General features: G+C 36.3%; 1 protein-coding gene across 1 annotated transcript in view; it reads left to right on the top strand.

The window, feature by feature from the left end:
- The window catches only part of LOC112962653 (transcription initiation factor TFIID subunit 4-like), a 150,807-nt gene that overhangs the window by 102,205 nt on the left and 30,732 nt on the right, over nt 1-17,870 (top strand). The window contains exon 14 of the mRNA XM_026059029.1: nt 2,838-2,960. Coding sequence (XP_025914814.1) covers nt 2,838-2,960 — 123 coding nt within the window. The remainder of the gene's footprint in view (nt 1-2,837; nt 2,961-17,870) is intronic.

Raw genomic sequence — 17,870 nt, 5'->3', positions numbered from 1 at the left:
TAACATTTCAGGATACTGTCATCTTACTGATATGCATGAAAACATGAAATGTTTTGTGCAATATTCATCAAGGTTTGCATAAATAGGATGTTATCTTCTCTTGCTGTATACCAAGGTGTGTACTGTAAAACCAACCTTTGCAAACTCTATTATGTGTTTTTCTGGATTTTTTTATACCTGGAAACATATTTCTTATCTGTTCTAAAGTAGCGTCTGTTAGTCGCACTGGGGCTAGATGGTAAGGAAGGTGCGCAGCACAGGAGGATCCGCATCCGAGGAGCCTAACCGGGCTGCCAAAGCGGCGGGAGAGGCCTGGCAGGGGTGGGAGGGCTCTGGCCCATGTTCACCGCAGCGCCAGGGGCACGGAACCTGCCTCCGTCGGCTCGGTCTACTGCAACGTTCCCTGTCGTGTATTAAATTGTAGACAGTTGAAAATCTCGTGCGTCTCTTGAACAGTCAGTGCTACGTTAACACATTTGGCAAAAATTAGTATACGATACCAAGACCTACCTTTAGTTTTCACTGAATGAAAAAGAAAGGACAAAGAAGCTGAGGAATAAATGAGTGCAAGCCCTTCTGCTGGTTCTCAAACCTATTCACATTGGCTTGGTAAAACAACACCAGGGGCACTTTGCAGATTTAGAAGCGAGGGCAGGATTTGTCCCACTATGTGGAATTTAGAGAAATGGTATGTTTTGCTTTGCGATTTGCATGTGCAAAAATCAAAAAATTCTAAATAATAGTTCCTACAGCAATTCTTCAGATGTGTTATGTGCAAACGTGACATTTTGAAACAGTCACTGTACATTGTAGTAGAGGTAGTACCATGGGCAAAGCAAGTATTAGGTTACTCCTGGTTTGAAAATGATAACTTTGGATAAGATATTCATATAATAACCTTTGTATTACACCCGTTACCTGTCAGGCTACATTTCTGACCCTAACCACTCAGGAAACTAAAACTTCTCCAGTGCAAAATTTCTTATTCCGTGAAGCCTTCCACTTTACAACTTTGTCTGAGATCACTCTAAGCCAGTTGGCCCTAGCTTAAATATTCATCAGACTTCTGATAATTGTGATAACCCTTATAGGCTGGCAAGCATGGCAAATTAGCAAAAAGATGATTGATCTTTTTTTATATGCAGTTTTATCTTCAACCTTTCCTGCCTATATGTTATACTGTAGTAATAATTTCTTCTCTAAGGTATTTGCCGGTATCTGGATTTGCACATCTATTTACAGTTGCCTTGAAGCCTCATAATTACAATACAGCTGAAATGTCCATTTTCTTTCCCTGACTACAAATAGGGATCAATCGAATTTTAAATGACTGCTTACGGGCTAGCTTCCGATCATGACCTTTGTAAATGATTAGAGCTCACCACTGTTGCTATCTACCTTGAAAGGGTAAGCGGGCAGGTCTGTCTAAGTGGCATTTAATCTGGAAGAGAGCCAAAGATATTTGAGCTAAAAACCTAATATGAGTTGGCAAAGGAAAGCATGTATAGACCTTTGCACTATTATTTAGATATTTTTCCACATTTAGTTTTTGTATTTAGGAAATTCCTTTATCCTATAGATAAATGAGATGTATGTTTGTATATAGTTTGGTACTGAAATTATGATACCTGAAGTTGTAAAATATTTAGTATAAAAATGTGAAAAAACAGATTTTCAAACTTAAATGTACTGAATTTGCTTTTTCTGAAGAAGGTGAAAATGTGCACCGAGTTGCTAAATTAATAAAGCCAAAAATGCAGTAAATAAGATGCATGAAGCACACCTGCTTTTTTCTAAGTAGAAATTAATGAGAAAAGATACAGTAGCATCTACATTTTTGTTTAAACCTCTGTTCTTTTAATATCAGCTAGATAGTTCAGGCTCCACCTGTATATGCAGCTCACATTTAAATAATGGGTGACACACTTGTTAGTTCAATTTTATTTTAATGAAGAATTGTGCTTGTATCAGTACAATGTTTATTACCACTACTAAATTTCTTGAGTAGTGTTTTGAGCATTTCTGTTGAAGTGGGAACAAGTACAATATCAGTGAGAGGTTAGAAAGCAAACACCTCCTCTGAATTTACTGAAGGATTTTGCAAACCCAAAGTTTTGGAAGAACTACATAGTTTATAATGAATAAACCAATCTTACCTCTTCAACATGTGGCCAAAGTATTTTCTCTTATTTTCAGTAGTATGCTACGCTGCTATGCTACGCTGCTACATAATGTAACTGGCAGGTTGTTTTCTTTGCCTCAAACTGATGAAATCTGTTGCTACCTAAATCCTAATCCCATAAAGTAGTTGAAAATTCAGTTTTTAGGGGGGTTGTGGCAACATTACCATCTTATGCTAATGTTCAGGTGTTTAATTCATTTTTTATGATTTTCCAAAAGCAAATATCAAGTATAGTTGAATATTCAAAATAAACTTGAGAATCTGCGATGAAAGAAAATCTTTGAAGTATTGTATTTTTTGAGGATTTTAATTGGTACTTACGCTCTTCATAATGATCTTAGACTGAAGGTGTATAGCTAGTATACAGTACTCACTGGCTAAAGCAGTTTTTAAGGATAAAGATGGAGTTTTTAAAAGCAGCGGAATTATTTGGAAGCAGAAATTCTGTGGGAAGCCAAGGGTACTTGTACGACTTTATTATTATTCTACTGCAAGGCTGCATGCATGAGCTGCTAAAATGGTGTTTCTAGGGATAGCATAACACTGTTAGGGATGGCACGCGTGCGACTTTTACCTTGTGCTCACAAGTTGGAGAATAATTTTTTGATATAACAGCAGAATAAAATCTAAACACAGATTCTTCTCTTTCTAATAGATGCAGCAACAAGAACTTGCACAAATGAGGCAGAGGGATGCCAATCTAACTGCACTGGCAGCTATTGGTCCCCGGAAGAAGCGGAAGCTTGATTCGCCTGGACTGCTTACCATAGGAGGAGAGGTATATGTCTATATGCACAATAAGAGAATTGGTTATTTCAAAACCCAGTAGTAATAACTAGAGATGCTGTGAGCTGATTTTTTCAGTGAACTGTGTAACTTGGAAAAGGTTATACGAATTACTAAATTAGAAGGAATACAAGTCTGGCTTATTTTATTTTGCCACAGTTAAAATAACATCTCCTCTTAGTTGTGTTTTCAAGTGTTATCTTTCAATGGATATTTAAAGAATTATTTTAAAACAAAAGTTAAACCCGAAGTTATGTAGTTCTCTTCCTAAAAATGCCCACTGTCTTTAAAACAGTTTTCTCCTCTACATAATCCAAAGGAAAAAGAAAAAACAGGACAATATGAAGAAATATCTGGAAAAACATAACTGTAGTGTTGTTTACAGTTTCGAATGAGGGCTTGGCTTAATATCAGTGTCTGTGTGTGCGTGACAGATGTGTGTCAAATCTTTTTACAGAATGCGTAATTAGTGCCCCATACCACTGCAAAAATGAGTTCTTAATCATTCTAAATTGTATGTAATTTTAAAACACATACTATGCTGCAGAAGTAGAATCAGATTTGTTAGGGCAACTCTCATGTTATCTTAGAAGGAGAAATAGCTATAATACACAATGCGATGCAGTATCTTCAAAAGCAGGATGTATTAGCCAAGGTGAAGGACTATGGTAATGTGGTCACATTAGCTTGGAGAACTCTTTGTAGAGCACAGATGCACTTGGGCTGCCTCTGTTTCTGCTAAATCTGCCTATGCAGTAGTAGTCAAAGTAATTCTCCCTGTCACATATCTATTCTGAGGAAAATGCAAACATTTTGTTTTGAATAACTAACAATTTTGGCTCAGAAATTTGACTAAATGTTAAGTATTTCCAAAAAGCCTTTTTGTTTCCCATTTTGGGTAGCTTTTACCTGAGTTCTCTCCCTCTTTTCACGTGCTAAGGTTAGTGCTAAGGAATTAGAGCTAAGTCCCTGCTGCAGCTGATCTCTGTGAGCAAGTTCCAACTTGGCAAGAGCTTTCTTGGCCTTCCCTCTTTTGTCAAAAACCTTCTAGTTTGTGTCATTCAAGTTGCCAGTCTCCTAATTAATCTTTTCTGACATATATGTCTGTTTATGTTGCAGCTGGGACATGACATGTTTGCTGGTCCAAAGAGATATCACTTACAAATTGGCCTGTCCCCCCATCTTTCAGATGTTACTTTTTCCTTTTCTGAACCAACTCTTATTTGATATTTTACTTGGTCATTTTGACCATTTTTTCCATGAGAAGTGTTGGATTTCAGTCCAACTTCTTGGTTCAACTGAAGTACTAGCTCACAACTTCTCTTTGGAAATTGGATCTTTTTAATAATACCCTTCCGATCTTAGCAGTTGGTCAATTTGGGAAGTACTAATGGTTATTTTGCTTACGAGAAAAGGTTGATGGAAAAGATGGGTAATTCTAAAATCAAGTATTGTTTGTTGCGTACAGAGAAACAGTTTTTTACAGTCTTTATAAAATGGGAGGAAGGTCGTGCTCATAACTGCAAATATTTTTCAACGAGCACTTTATTCAAGCATGTTTTCTTCAAACTTGCTGTCTGTGTCACATTGCCAGGGTTCATTTGGGCTTCATTGCTTCTTTTCAGGACATAGCTAAATAGACTTTTTCCTGATGGCAGGATTAGCTTAAGTTATCAAGGCTATGCCTATAAGCTGCTGCTTCTGTGCCAGTATAACTGTTTTTCTGGACTACTTTTACTTGGAGAGTTGGAAAATGATCGGTTTGGGGGAAGAGGTTATTTTTCAGTTGTATAGCTTCTTTGATTTGTTTCTCTATGCAGCCATATAATATATTGGTTTCCAAAAAATAGTAAAAAAAAAGATTTTAGAGATGGATGTGGATGAACAGGGATAAGATGTCCTCAAATAACACTAAAACCAAATGTGTAACCATGGTTTGAGACTGTGGTTACACAGTAGCCTAGGCTAATCTAACCATGATCTCCACCCCAATCCCTGTAGTGCATTCCTACCCCTTCCCTTTCATTGGCTCTGGGTCTTGCTGAACCACTTCCATGTGATAAATTGGCAGAAACCTAACATAACGAGTAAAAAGTGAATAGTTTCTGCTTAGCTTGCTGAAGTAGTTTGGCTCAGAGCCCAGTGAGCACTGGAAAAGGAACACATGACCAACAAGGCAAAAACAGCTAACATGAGATCACTTGCTCTTCGTTCGCTTTCTTTTTAGTACCTTTCTTCTTATATTTTATATGATCTGGTAGAAACAGCTTCCTCTGTAGCAGCCATCAGCTCATCAGTAATTCAGCCTGCTTACTATTATAATACAGTTTAGATCAAGAGCGAAAGAGAAGGGATGAAGAGAAATGAGATACCTCTGGAAGAATTCAGTTTTTCTGTCTCACAGAGGTGAAAATACAGCAGTTGTAGAATTTTATGCTGTTCTTTATTTAATGATCCTAGGCAAAATTATATGAATACATCTTTAAATGTTATTCTAAAGAGTTTTAATTTGTATTTATATTGCTTTTTGGAATTTACTGCATTGTTATCAAGTTAGGCATCTAACAATCATGAACTAGGTTATGCATTTAGCAGCAGTGCTGTCTAATCGTTATTTACTGTGTGGGCCATGTTAATGCTTATGTTGGCACAGGGCAGTAGACAGCAGAGGCAGGAAAGCAAAGACAAGACCTGCTTAAGCTCTTTAGTTAGTATCCTTAAGCACCTCCAAAGTCTGATTAAAAATAATAAATTATGAGTTGCTTTTATTTATTTTTTGGATTTTGAATCTTATTGGTTAACATTTTCAAGCTTTTTTTCTTGAATTGTAAAGCTTTTAATAATTAGGATTAAAAATTTGCTTTCCTTTATGAAACTGATATAGTCATGTAATTGTGAGAGTTAAGGCTTTAGCAAAAACTCTAACTGTCACAAGACTGTAGGCCTGGCAGCTTTACTTCTATGAAATGAATTTGAGAGATGCTAAGGTGGCATGAATACAATATTTGCATATACCAAAGTTCCTCATTTTTGGCTGTGGCATAAAAGTGCAGAGGTTAAGTCCAAATATTTTTCTGTGTTTAAGAATAATAACTAATTTGGCTTTTCATCAAGACCTATGGCTAGTATCCCAAAATACATAAATATAAAGTATATGTTTGAAATATCTGAGGGTATAATTTGTTTAAATATCAAGTGAAGGCCCTCTCCTGGTACTTGCTGGCACAGATGGTTTTTGAATACTGTGCTTCCAAAGGCAGCTTCAGGGCTAGTTCAGTGAATCACCGCTTATTGAAGACAGTCATTTCAGGGATAAGAAAAAAGCCTCTTTCTCACATAGTAGAAGAGGAGTCATCTTAAGAATATCCAGTAAGCTGTCGCTAGCACTCTGTCTTCCTTATGTTGGGCCAGTGTTCAAGTGAGATCTCATATTTTTTTCCTTTCAGGACTAGTATAAGTGAACCATTATACCAGCCAAGATAATGTAATCTTACAGACCTGGAAAGTCCTAAAACAACTACCGTTAAAACAGTGACATTTTGTATAGAGGAAAATCTAATTATTAAAAGGCCTTTATTGGTTAAAAGTATACTTCAGATTCATTCAGTAGCCGCAGTTGCTACTAAAGTGATTATGAAATGTATTTCTGGCACAAGGTGCCAAATTTTTGTTTAAGTTTAGCTTTCAAATGGTATCATTTAGAGTGTTTTTGAGCTGTTTTCATTAAGGCTTTGTTGAAAACACGGTTAAGATCCTGTTCTGAGACTTTGGAAATCTGAGTTATACCAGAGACTTCCAAATACAAGCTTAATATTTCTGTCTATCAGATCTTTATACCAAGAGTAATTCCTTATTTCTAAGTGGAAATGTAAGGATGAATTCATGATTATTTGGGAGGCACTTAGGTACTATGACAGAGTTGGACAAAAGTACTTTTGACTACAGTCTCTTTTTAGTCATCCAGGACTGAACATGATAAATTTGTTTGTACACATTACAACTCATGCTCTCAGCATGAGTTATTATCTATAGCCATTTCCACAGCCCCTCCAATTATTCCTCAAATCTGTTATTAATATTTTGTCCAAAAGAAATCTGGATACTAGGTGACTTTCTGTTTGGAATGGGTCAGACGTGGTAAAGAGTACGGCTCAGCTGTCACATGGAAAACATGGCCTTGTTTCCTTGCAACTTCCACAGCTCTGGTCTTGGCTTTGTCTTCATAGCTGTACAGTTGGCTCTTGATAAACTCGTTTTTGTTTGAAGTGGTCAAGACATGTTTAGAAAGCATTTGAATCTAAGGATCCTTTATGCTGGATAACCTTGAGTTATATGAAAGCAGATACAATAGACCATAAGATCTTTTTAAGTGTTTATGGTCCAAGAAGTTAAAGCTTACTTTTCATGCTTTTAAACCCATGGACTGATGGTAGAACAGAAGGAATTGTTATGATTTATTGTATCGCTGCCTGTTTAAGCACTCTTTGCTCCATGTATCACTGACATGAAAGAATGCCGCCGGTTATCTGAGACCTGTTTTGGTGTAGGATGTCACTGCTGCTGATTTTTATGCTTACCCTTTTAAGTATCCCAAAACTAGCAGTTAAATGTTTGGCCTAGAATTTTCAAAGAGACAGAAGGAAGTTAGAGAGTCCATCCTTATCATTTTTCTATAGAATTACACACTTACCTCCTTATGAATCTTGAATCTTTGCAAATCTCAAGTTTAGATGGGGCTTCTCTGGCTTGTTTTACTTCCTGTTTTCAAAAGGTCTAAATAAGTAAGTGTTAAAATTATCCAGAGTAAATAAATAAATAAATGTGTTAATATCTATTTGAAAATCAAAGCCTTTTGCAAGAATATACAGAATATACAGTTCCCCTAACTAATAACTGTGTCTGCTTTTCTGATTCTTAAATAAATTAGATTTCAGTTTAAAAATAAATTGTCCCAATGCTGAGTTACTAGTTTTCAAATTTAATTTTCAAAATGTGTTTTAGCACATGACGAACATTTTTAAAATTACAAATTTTATTATATGAAACAAGAGTTGAAAACACACATGACATTTCACTGACTGCAATAAAAAGGACGAGGGCATTAAATGTGATGGGTAATGTTATGTTTAGAATGGTAATGAATAATTCTAATTTGAAGTAAATGTATAGGAATACATTTCTGTGCCCATTGCAAACAGGCTGAAAGACAAACAGTGAGTCAGGAGCGAGTAGAACAATTTTGCATGGATCTCGGTTGACAGGAGAAAAAAAGTCAGGCGGCAATGCAAGAAAATAGAAAGTGGCTCTGTGCCAGCAAAAACATTCTTTTTTACTAGTAGAACAGGTTTGCATACTGTATGTATTCCTTTGATCTATGTAACACAAAATATTCTGACAGAGGTTCAATGATATTAATCATTTTTCCTTACTGGCCAAGACAAATTTGATTTTTACTTCATTTGGAGATGGAAATAGTAGTTGATCCCATCTGACTGCATGATGTTGATCTAACACACAGAAGGAGACCATTAGACCATTTCTTTCTCTGCTTTTCAAAGGTTTCTACTGGAGTCAAACATAATTTTTTTTGTTTTTTGTCTTTTTTTTTTAAATTAAAATCCTCCTTGGTATTAAAAAATTACATGTTAAAAAGGAAAATAATTTTATAAATGTGGTAATATTAAATGCAGTTTGTTTATGGATATTTTATAAATATAGTCAGTGTATGCAGCTTATTAGCATGGGAAATCAGCACTTGGCAAAATGACTTTTGAGTAGTTAATAGTTCATCCATTATTTGTCAGTCCTTACAAAGGTCTGCTATTGTTACCATGAAAGGGTATTGGTTTTCTTCTTGCACAAGGCAGCTACCTTTGAGGATTTGTGGGGGTGGAGGGTGTGTGGTTTGGGGGGTTGGGGGAGTGTTGAATTGTCTTCTCCATTCCTCTTTCTGATTTTGAGATACTGAGGAATAAAATATATGTTGCAACCTGTGTTTCTCTGACATTCATAATTCCAGATTTTTCTTTCTTCTGGCTAAGTAAAACTGATATGCCTAAGAGAAAGAGTCTGAAAGGGCCTGGCTGAGGGTTTGTCAAAAATGACCTGACTCTCTTCCATTGACTTCAGTAGGTAAGGCCCAAGGTGCTATGACATTTTTAGATATCAATGAAGCATTTTATAAATCATGTCCAGAAAATTTTCAAGGTGTAACTTTTCAACATATACATGGAAAGATATAGACCTGTACCTTAAAATGGCAACATTTCCATTTTAACTGAACTTTCTCCAGAAGAGTTAGATGAATCATCAGATGGATTCGTTTCCTTCTTCCATCCCATTCAATGTTGATGAATTTGATGGAGGATTTATTTTTTTCCCCTTTGGCTAGAAAGCTGGGGTTCTGAAAAAGCCTGAAGAGCTTGAAGTTCATTAGGATGCCTGTTCTTGGACAATTCCAGCCTGATTTTTTACAGGAACTCTAGTAATATCTTGGTCATACCAAGAGTGACAATTGGGGTAACAGTATTTAACATTTTAGTTTCCTTCTGAACACTTAGGCAAACAGGCTTGAGCTTCAAGGTAATCCTGTTGCTAACTTCTAATGTAAGCACTTTATCTGGAACTATTGAACAGAACTTGTGTTATTTTGCCTGATGTAAATTGTAGAACCAAACCGTTGTCTGAGTTCCCTTCTCAAACTACCATATGTATAATCTCTACTTCTGTTACCTCTTGAATCCTTCAGAGATTCTCTCCTTACAAGGATAATCAAAGCGATGTGAGAGTCTCTTCTGCTTTTCCTAATACAAGATACAGTGAAAACAGTTTGGAATAATCTGACAAGCTTCTCTTCCTTGAAAATATGAAGCTATCTGTACAAGCTTTCTGATGTGTTGCAGGAACTCTGTACTGATGCTCCTTAAACAGATCTTGCTGCTGTAACACCGTTGGGTATTACGATTCAGTGGAATGTCATCATACAATTTTCTGTTGATAAGAAAAGCAAAAGTTAAAAAAGTTAAAAAAAAAAAAAATCTGGCAGATAAATTTGCTTCAGAATTTGCTGTCTTATTATGTGTAGTGAAAATTACCCCTTTGTTTTAAGTAGTTCTGTTCTATGAAAAAAAGCTCAGTGTTTAAGGATGAGGAATGAAGACAGGTCTTTCATGGTTTCCTTTTACCATATACAAAGCTTCCAAGATTGTGCTTTAAGTCTGAATAGCTTCTTTATCAGTTTGAGAGTATTTTTTATTTGTGTATATTTGTGCACAAATTTCAGAGTCAGGCCCCTACTACAGATTTCATAAATTACATCATTATGAAATGACATACTATCAGCGGTTTGTGGTGCAGGCAAATTTATTGTTATGGACTTTGGTGTTTAATGAATGTGATGTATTTTTAGTCCAAATAATCTATTCTGATATTTTAAGAGGATATTTTGAGCAAACACTTGTCTAATTAGGCTATTAATGTTCACACTGCTTTCATATATGTTGACCAGTCTGCTACCATCCATATTCCTCTTTCAGAACTTGGCTTTCTAAAATTTGTTAATGATAAAATTCAAAACAGTGACTCAACTTTGAGGGTAAAAAAGGCTGAAAGTGACTTTTCAGCTTTATTAAGAACTGTTTGCTAGTTTAGGTGAACAGTATGTATTGCACATTACTTCTTCGTAAGAGAGCTGGTAAAATGGGTCCTGTCTGGCCACATTCACAAGAAGGTAAGCGTTTGAGCTTCAAACCTGCAAAGACTTGTGCTCGTGCTTAACTTTAAGCACAGGGGTTAGTTTGTTTGAAGTTAGTAACGTGCCTCATGTAGAACATTAATTGCATGCAATAAGCTTGTCTGGATCATGGTGTATGTCAGCGTTCCTGTCAATCCTGGCGTGTTTTCTACTGCATGAACTCTGCTAATCCATAATCTATAACAGATTTTAATTTAGTAAGTGCTCTATTTCTATTTCTTCAATGGTAAAAGCAGACTTTTCTTTCTGGAAGTAAGCATGCTGCACACTTTTGAAAAGTCTCACATTATTTGACCACAAGAAGTCTCTGGGACCATCAGTGTGTGTTAAGTGCAGGTTTAGGAAGTTGTCTTGAATATTATAAACTGTATTTTGCTTTCAAATAATGAATATAGTAAAAATATCTGATAGTGGGATCTTCGTCTTCATGCTCCTTTTGTTACATAGACTGTTCTAGTGAGTGACTAGGAAAAAAGGGGTTTTTGTTTTTGTTTTGCCTGGAGTCAAACAGGAGCATGCTGGTTAAAGGGATTCTGTGGGGGAGTTGGGCTGGAGAAGGCCTGAGGGAACTCGGAGAGACATCTACCACCAGCAGCTTGTCTGTGCTAGCTAATTATAGCTAGGGTACTGTTTACTTTAGTGGTATACTCCTTATTTATTAGTTACTTAGTTACTGCTTGCCTTCAAGTTACAGGCTTGCAGCCAGTTGCTGCAGGGGAGGTGCAATAGGAAGGGAAGGGCATCATGCAGTACTGCAAATCGCAGCTCCTTGACCTTGGCATGCTTTTAAAACTATTTTTTAAAATATACAGTGGGAGAGACGTTTAGAAAGAAAAGTGGGCAAGGAAAAAATGGGAGCAATTTAAGGAAATTTTTTACAGTCTAAAGGGACTTTCATGGTAAAATTTTCCTAAGTTATAAAACTGTCTCCCCCTCCCTAACCCCCAAAGGAGCACTTTTGGTTTGTGTGAAGTTACATTGACTTGAGGTGAAGTTATGTTGCTTTAAATGAAAGTATGATTTTTATACCTTTTTTAACTGGTAACACTGTATGGGCATCCTATGTTAGCTACACCTTGATTTTAAAACAGCTTATTTAGTTTATGTCAATACTTTTCCAAGCATAATCTAAATTGGCATAAGAGAATCCACACATGCAAATTTCACATAGTTAACTAAAACTGTTTAAATTAAACTATTGTAAAGACTGCGTGTTTGCAAACCCTGGGCCATTTAAGAGTCCAAGACCTTAAGAGTTGGATTCCTGAGCTGCTGGACCACTTCGGAAAATCTTGCCCTGATTCATCCTTGGGTCACACCCTTTGCAGGCAGCAGGGCCTGTTGCTTAGCTAAGTAGAAGGAGATAGTGCAGCAGACCTATTTCCACTGCTGGTTTTGTTGTTTTTGTTTTATTTTGTTTGCAGCAGTCTTGGGACAATAATTGTCCCAGCAAGCAAGCGGGCGAAGAACAGTAGTGCCATATAGGGAAGGTGAATGAAGAGAATCGTGAGATTTTTGGTAACTGTGTTCGAGGAAGTGGAATATATCGTAAATATTATCTTAGCCACATGGAAATAGTGTTGGGCCATGCTGTAATTATCAATAAAAGAGAGATTTCTCCAGTCTTTTGAGCATAGCAGTCTCTTGCAGAGCCAGGAGCATAACGAGAGCCGAACCTCTGTATGACAGGCCAATTACTGAACAATTTAGAGAAAACTCTTTTAGGAGAACGAGCAGAGTGTGAGATCCGTAAAAAAGGCAAAGTTTCTATCTCCAAAGGAGGAGGTAGGGAATAAAGGGAGCACAACAGGTTAAACAGCCTTGGCCAAAGAAGTGAGTACCCCTAGGCAGACCAGCATCTCTAATCAGTGGTAGTGGTACTAGCTCTGAGGGGAGGGAAATTCAGGCTGGTGCTCTCATGTAACATTAAAAAGGACAAGCAATCTGTCAGGGGAAAAAGTCACTGGCATGGGATTTCTTCTCTTGATCAAAAAGACAGCAGCATTGCAGCCTGCTTTATCTATAGGGGAGGGTTTGGCAGAGGGCTTTTTTTTTTTCCTAGCCCATATCACTGGTTCGTGATACGATTTCCCAAGCCATAAAAGAAGTCATCTACTTTTCTCTCTTTAGCAAGGTTTGGTGCACCCCTGGTTTTCTTCTGTTTTCATTCATTTTCATTTTTATGCTGTAACAATCAAAAATTATTTTAAGAAACATCTTTACAAAACAGAAGGCAAGCTCAGTCTGATAGACTTAGAAAATATGCCTGGTGCTCATCATCAAAGCCAACATTCATTCTGTCATCTTTATCAGTAATTCTTTATAAATAACATGAATGCAATTTCAGTTCATTGCTTCCCCCTTTCCTACCCCCACTAATTGAGGTTCACAGTACTGTCTGCTCAACTTTTTTTTTCCCTGGATGAAGTTGACAGCCATTAGACCATTGCCTTTTGGTAAAACTTGTACTGCCAGAAAATTCTTTTATCAGAAGTTATCTCCAGTTGTAACTACACTGAGAAGGGTTTTATTTTATATTGCTGTTGACTTAGCTTTTCTCTTATTAAATAACAGAACAAATCTCTAATTAAGAGCTGCAAGTACTGTTCCTAGCATTGTTGTGAGCTATTTAGGTAGTCAAAGCAATCATGGCATATGATGTTAGAAAAAAATCCAGAGCTGACACATCCTTTTCATTTTATAATATACCTTAAATAATTCAGAATGGATATTGAAGAAATTCCAAAAGAAAAAAATTAAAATAGAAAAAGATTTTCTCTGTTTGAAGAAACTGTAAATAAAAATTGCATCTTTGGAATTAGTTGACAGAAGAATTATTTACTTCAAGAAGTACTTTGAATCTGAATCTTGAATTAGTCACATCTTTGTATTGCAAAATGTTAATTCAATTGATGAGCTTACTTGTAAACGGGACGTGTTCTGTGGGTTTTCTTGGTTAAAGGCAAGAAGAATTGCAAAGGGTGGTCTCTGATCCCATGCTGGATCCCCATTCTCAGTTTTGAGCCATTTGTCTATGTCCAAATCACTTAAGCAATGATAGGCTATTCTAGCAAACTCTTCTGGTACAATATTGTATTTGAAAAACTCTTAAAGGTAGTGTCATGAAGATATAACTAAAGTGTCCGGAGTAAAGTCTTAAAGTAATAGTCTAGTGTCAATTCTGTTTATGTTGACTCTGGTCTCTCTCTCTCTCTCTCTATAGATTGTGTGCTTTCTACATTTCAAACATTTGACATCTGGTCAGTTTGCAGCAATTAATAAATTAATGACAGTTAAGAATGTTTAATGAATGTTTTAATGAACATTTTAATGCTTTTTGGTTGACATATTCTTGATATGTATTAGAAAGACTCCCAAGTTTCTATATAACATTAGAAATCTAAAGTTAATGGCCCATTAGTTGATGTTATTCAGTGTTTAGTTTACCTATAGTAATTAATGTCAGTTTAAAATAAATATGCAAGTTCCTTTTCTGGAGTACCATATATAAAAAGCATAACATAGGCTGAACAAGTTGGATTATGTTATGTTGAACAGTAAGTCCTGGTTGGTGTGAAGTAAAACATATTTTTTACGGTAGTTCTAATGAAGCACAATGTTCTCTGGACTTCAGACAACTTTTAAAAGGTTGTATATTGCCTATTAAGCCATTTATCCTAGTGACGATCAAAACCAATTACTTTTTAACTTAATGTTATGTATTTCTGTCCTTATTATATAAGTACTACATAATGTTGTTGCAAATTTATTAAATTGTACTAAGTGAGCAGGTAGGAGAAAGCAAGCAGTGTTTCTTCCTGTGAAAATGTTTCTTTGACTACAGATTCTGCAAAAATAGATTTCGCTTTTCTTACCTAAATGGTGAATTTAGCTTCAATCTTCTCATTTCAATGTAATTCATTAACAAGGCCAAATCATCTTTAATCTACTTTTCAGTTATCTCATTTAATATATATTAATAGTCATTGCTCTTTAAATTAAATATATAATCATATAAAACTTAACAAAAATACACTTTTTAAGGGTGTTCAGTTACATTTATAGCTCCAACATTTAATTGGTGTATCTGCATAGCTGTTTATTGAAGAATTCTATATTATGCTGCAGTTTCCAATATAGTTTTCCCCCAGAAGAAAACCAACAACAGCCCATTAATAGCTTTTTCTACCGTCTCTGTTATCTCCCTCTCAAGACAAAACTACCTGACTTCTGTCTGGTTAGAGTGAGCATCACGTAAAACGGACAAATCAAGCTGTGTCACATTAATCCTCCTTAAGCGGCTTACACTCCAGTTGCGTAGAAAGACACCATAACATGGAGAACTTGTTCAGAATTGACACCAAACTAGAGATTGCATATCAAAGAAAACATTTTGCCTACCTATTCTGAGGTCTACCCTTTGGTGTGAATTGTTCTTCTTGATCTGATAATAGAACACTTCTGGCTGATTGTACCGTATTGTCCTGACATTTGGAATACAGATATAGGAGAAGCATGTCATGTTAACAGAGCGCTACAACAGTCATACTTTGTCTCAATTGATGGGGGAACTGCAGCATACAGAGTAATTCGTGTTGACAGTAAGAACTTGCAGATAGGCAGCCTAAAATGTGAAATCATTATAGAAATTTATTTAACTGGTTGAGTGGCCATAGCAGATTGGTTGAGCCAGCCAAATCAGAAAGGTTCCGAAGGAGATGCGTTCTCTACTGCAATTTTTAAGATTAATCTGTGGCTGGCTTTGGAATACATATATTTTTTATCTTTAAATATTTATACTAATATCAAATTTAATAGTAATTGATGAAATATTAAGTACTTTTTTTTCATTTTTATTTTCCAGGCGTATTTAGGTATTCTTTTCATGCTTAAATTTTGAGAAATGATATTGAAAAGAAGGCAGTCATATAATTGAAACTCATAGAATTTTTATTTTTATTTCATTCTCCTTACAAGAATGTGTCAGCGATGTGACAGATAATTTGATTTTAATTTTGTTTAATTAATTCACAAAATGTTTCCTGATTGCTTGTTTTCCTATGTTTTTAAGTCTGATATCTTTGATAAAAATCAGACTTTTGTCCACAGAAATTGAATAAGATGAGATATTACACAGTAAGTTATTTTAGTATTTAAATTATGCTGTTTATTAAAAAAAACTCTTCAAATTTCTTTCATTTCCATTTCTTTTCTTTTGCAAGTGGGTACTATACTTTTCCCACTTTTACTTGCGCTCTAAGATTGTAAATTCTTGGGATTGTACTAGGTGCAACATTATTTTACCTGGTGAAAAGAGGGATGTGGCAAGCTGTGTCCATAACTCTAACGCAATAACATCACTAGGTGGAGAACAAAAGTGGTGATATTTTGTCACTGTATTTTATTTACAGGTAGAACCAGCTCTTTCAGCCTAAGCCTGACAGTCCAAACTACCTTCCTGCAGTCTTTGTTCATACAGGACAAGGGTGGCTTAGAGTGTGAGAGGGAAGCATGTTGGTCTGGCAACATTTTTAATGTGTTACTATTTTTCTCATAACTGCCTGATACCGAAGTCAGCCTTGTTCTCCTTTATTATTAAAGGCAGTTAGTTATGAGAGAGACTTGGGAGTAGCTCCTGTTCTTGATTTTAGCTAAACCCTAACTAATCACCTACGTTTATATATTTTCTTAGAACTTAATTTCAACAAGTTGTAGTCATACCCTCTAGGATCTCCATAATACAATTCTGTAGGTACAGCAAATTCTTTAAATCACCGTTAGCAGCAGAGCACACAGGCGTGTTACAGACTTTAAGCACGAGAGACCTAAGTCTGTAGAGAGAACTATGCTTTGAGTATTATCTGTATAAAAAAGAGATATCCCAAACTTTGCATTTAAAAATATTTCTCTTAAGTGTCTCTTTCAGTGTATATGCTGATGTGCATTGGCATTAAATGAATCTATAGAGAACACCATGCTCTAGCCCAATATGATGGGAATTCTTCCATTGTCAATCTGGCTCTACTTCTGTCTGTGGCTCACTGTAGTTCACTTTATCTTGTAGGCTTTTATCTTGTTCATCGCTATTCATAACCCGTACTTGTGTGAAGATGGGCCTTTATTCACAAGAAATACTTGCCAAGTTCCTTGTTCCTTTATGTAATGGAACAATAAATACTATTTGAACATATATACCTTTGATTTGTTTTCATTCTCAGTATAATTATGCAGCATGTATTTTAGACACATATACTTGATTCTTGCCTTGTATTATATTAATTTGCCTTTGCATGTTAACAAGCATGAGTGGAAAGCAAGCAAAAACAATAGAGCTTTCCAGTTACGGGGATGCTTGGGGCCATCTGTGTATTCTGGTGATAGGCATTCTTTAGAAGTAGGTAATAGCCAGGTGAATCTCAATTTCTGGATAATTTAAGGAAATCGCTTCCAAAGAAACAAAAAATGAAATTTTGGCAGTCCTCAGCTGGATGAGAAAAGAGATCTCTGATGTATTTGTCTGCACTCCTCTCTTCCCCATTTACTCCCCAAATTTCTGCAGTGTTTAGCTGGGGTAGAAAAAAAGGTGGATTGTATAGTGGAGCTAGACTGTGCTAAGTAGGTTGAGAGCACAAGATGCAGTTTTCACAGAATCACAGAATCGCTGAGGTTGGAAGGGACCTCTGGAGATCATCTAGTCCAACCCCCCTGCTCAAGCAGGGTCACCTAGAGCACATTGCACAGGATTGCATCCAGGCGCGTTTTGAATGTCTCCAGAGAAGGAGACTCCACAGCCTCTCTGGGCAACCTGTTCCAGTGCTCTGTCACCCTCACAGTGAAAAAGTATTTCCTCATGTTCAGATGGAAGTGTCTGTGTTTCAGTTTGTGCCCGTTGCCTCGCGTCCTGTTGCTGGGCACCACTGAAGAGAGTCTGGTCCCATCCTCTCGACAGCCTCCCTTCAGTTCTCTTGTGCTAACTTGTATGAGTTCTGTTGACTAGAACTACAATGTCCAACCCCCTTCCTTTAGTTATCCGACCCGATGCAGTTTAGCTCATCTGTGTGACAGGTAATGGAGAAGTAATTAGTAAGAATTTGCAAAGCAAATGGGAGGTGCACAAATCTGGGATTGATATTCTGATATACTGCTGCA

This window comes from Apteryx rowi, unplaced genomic scaffold (genome assembly GCF_003343035.1).
Source record: "Apteryx rowi isolate R43461 unplaced genomic scaffold, aptRow1 scaffold_1, whole genome shotgun sequence".
NCBI classification, from domain to species: domain Eukaryota; kingdom Metazoa; phylum Chordata; class Aves; order Apterygiformes; family Apterygidae; genus Apteryx; species Apteryx rowi.
This window is presented reverse-complemented; position numbering and strand designations above follow the sequence as displayed.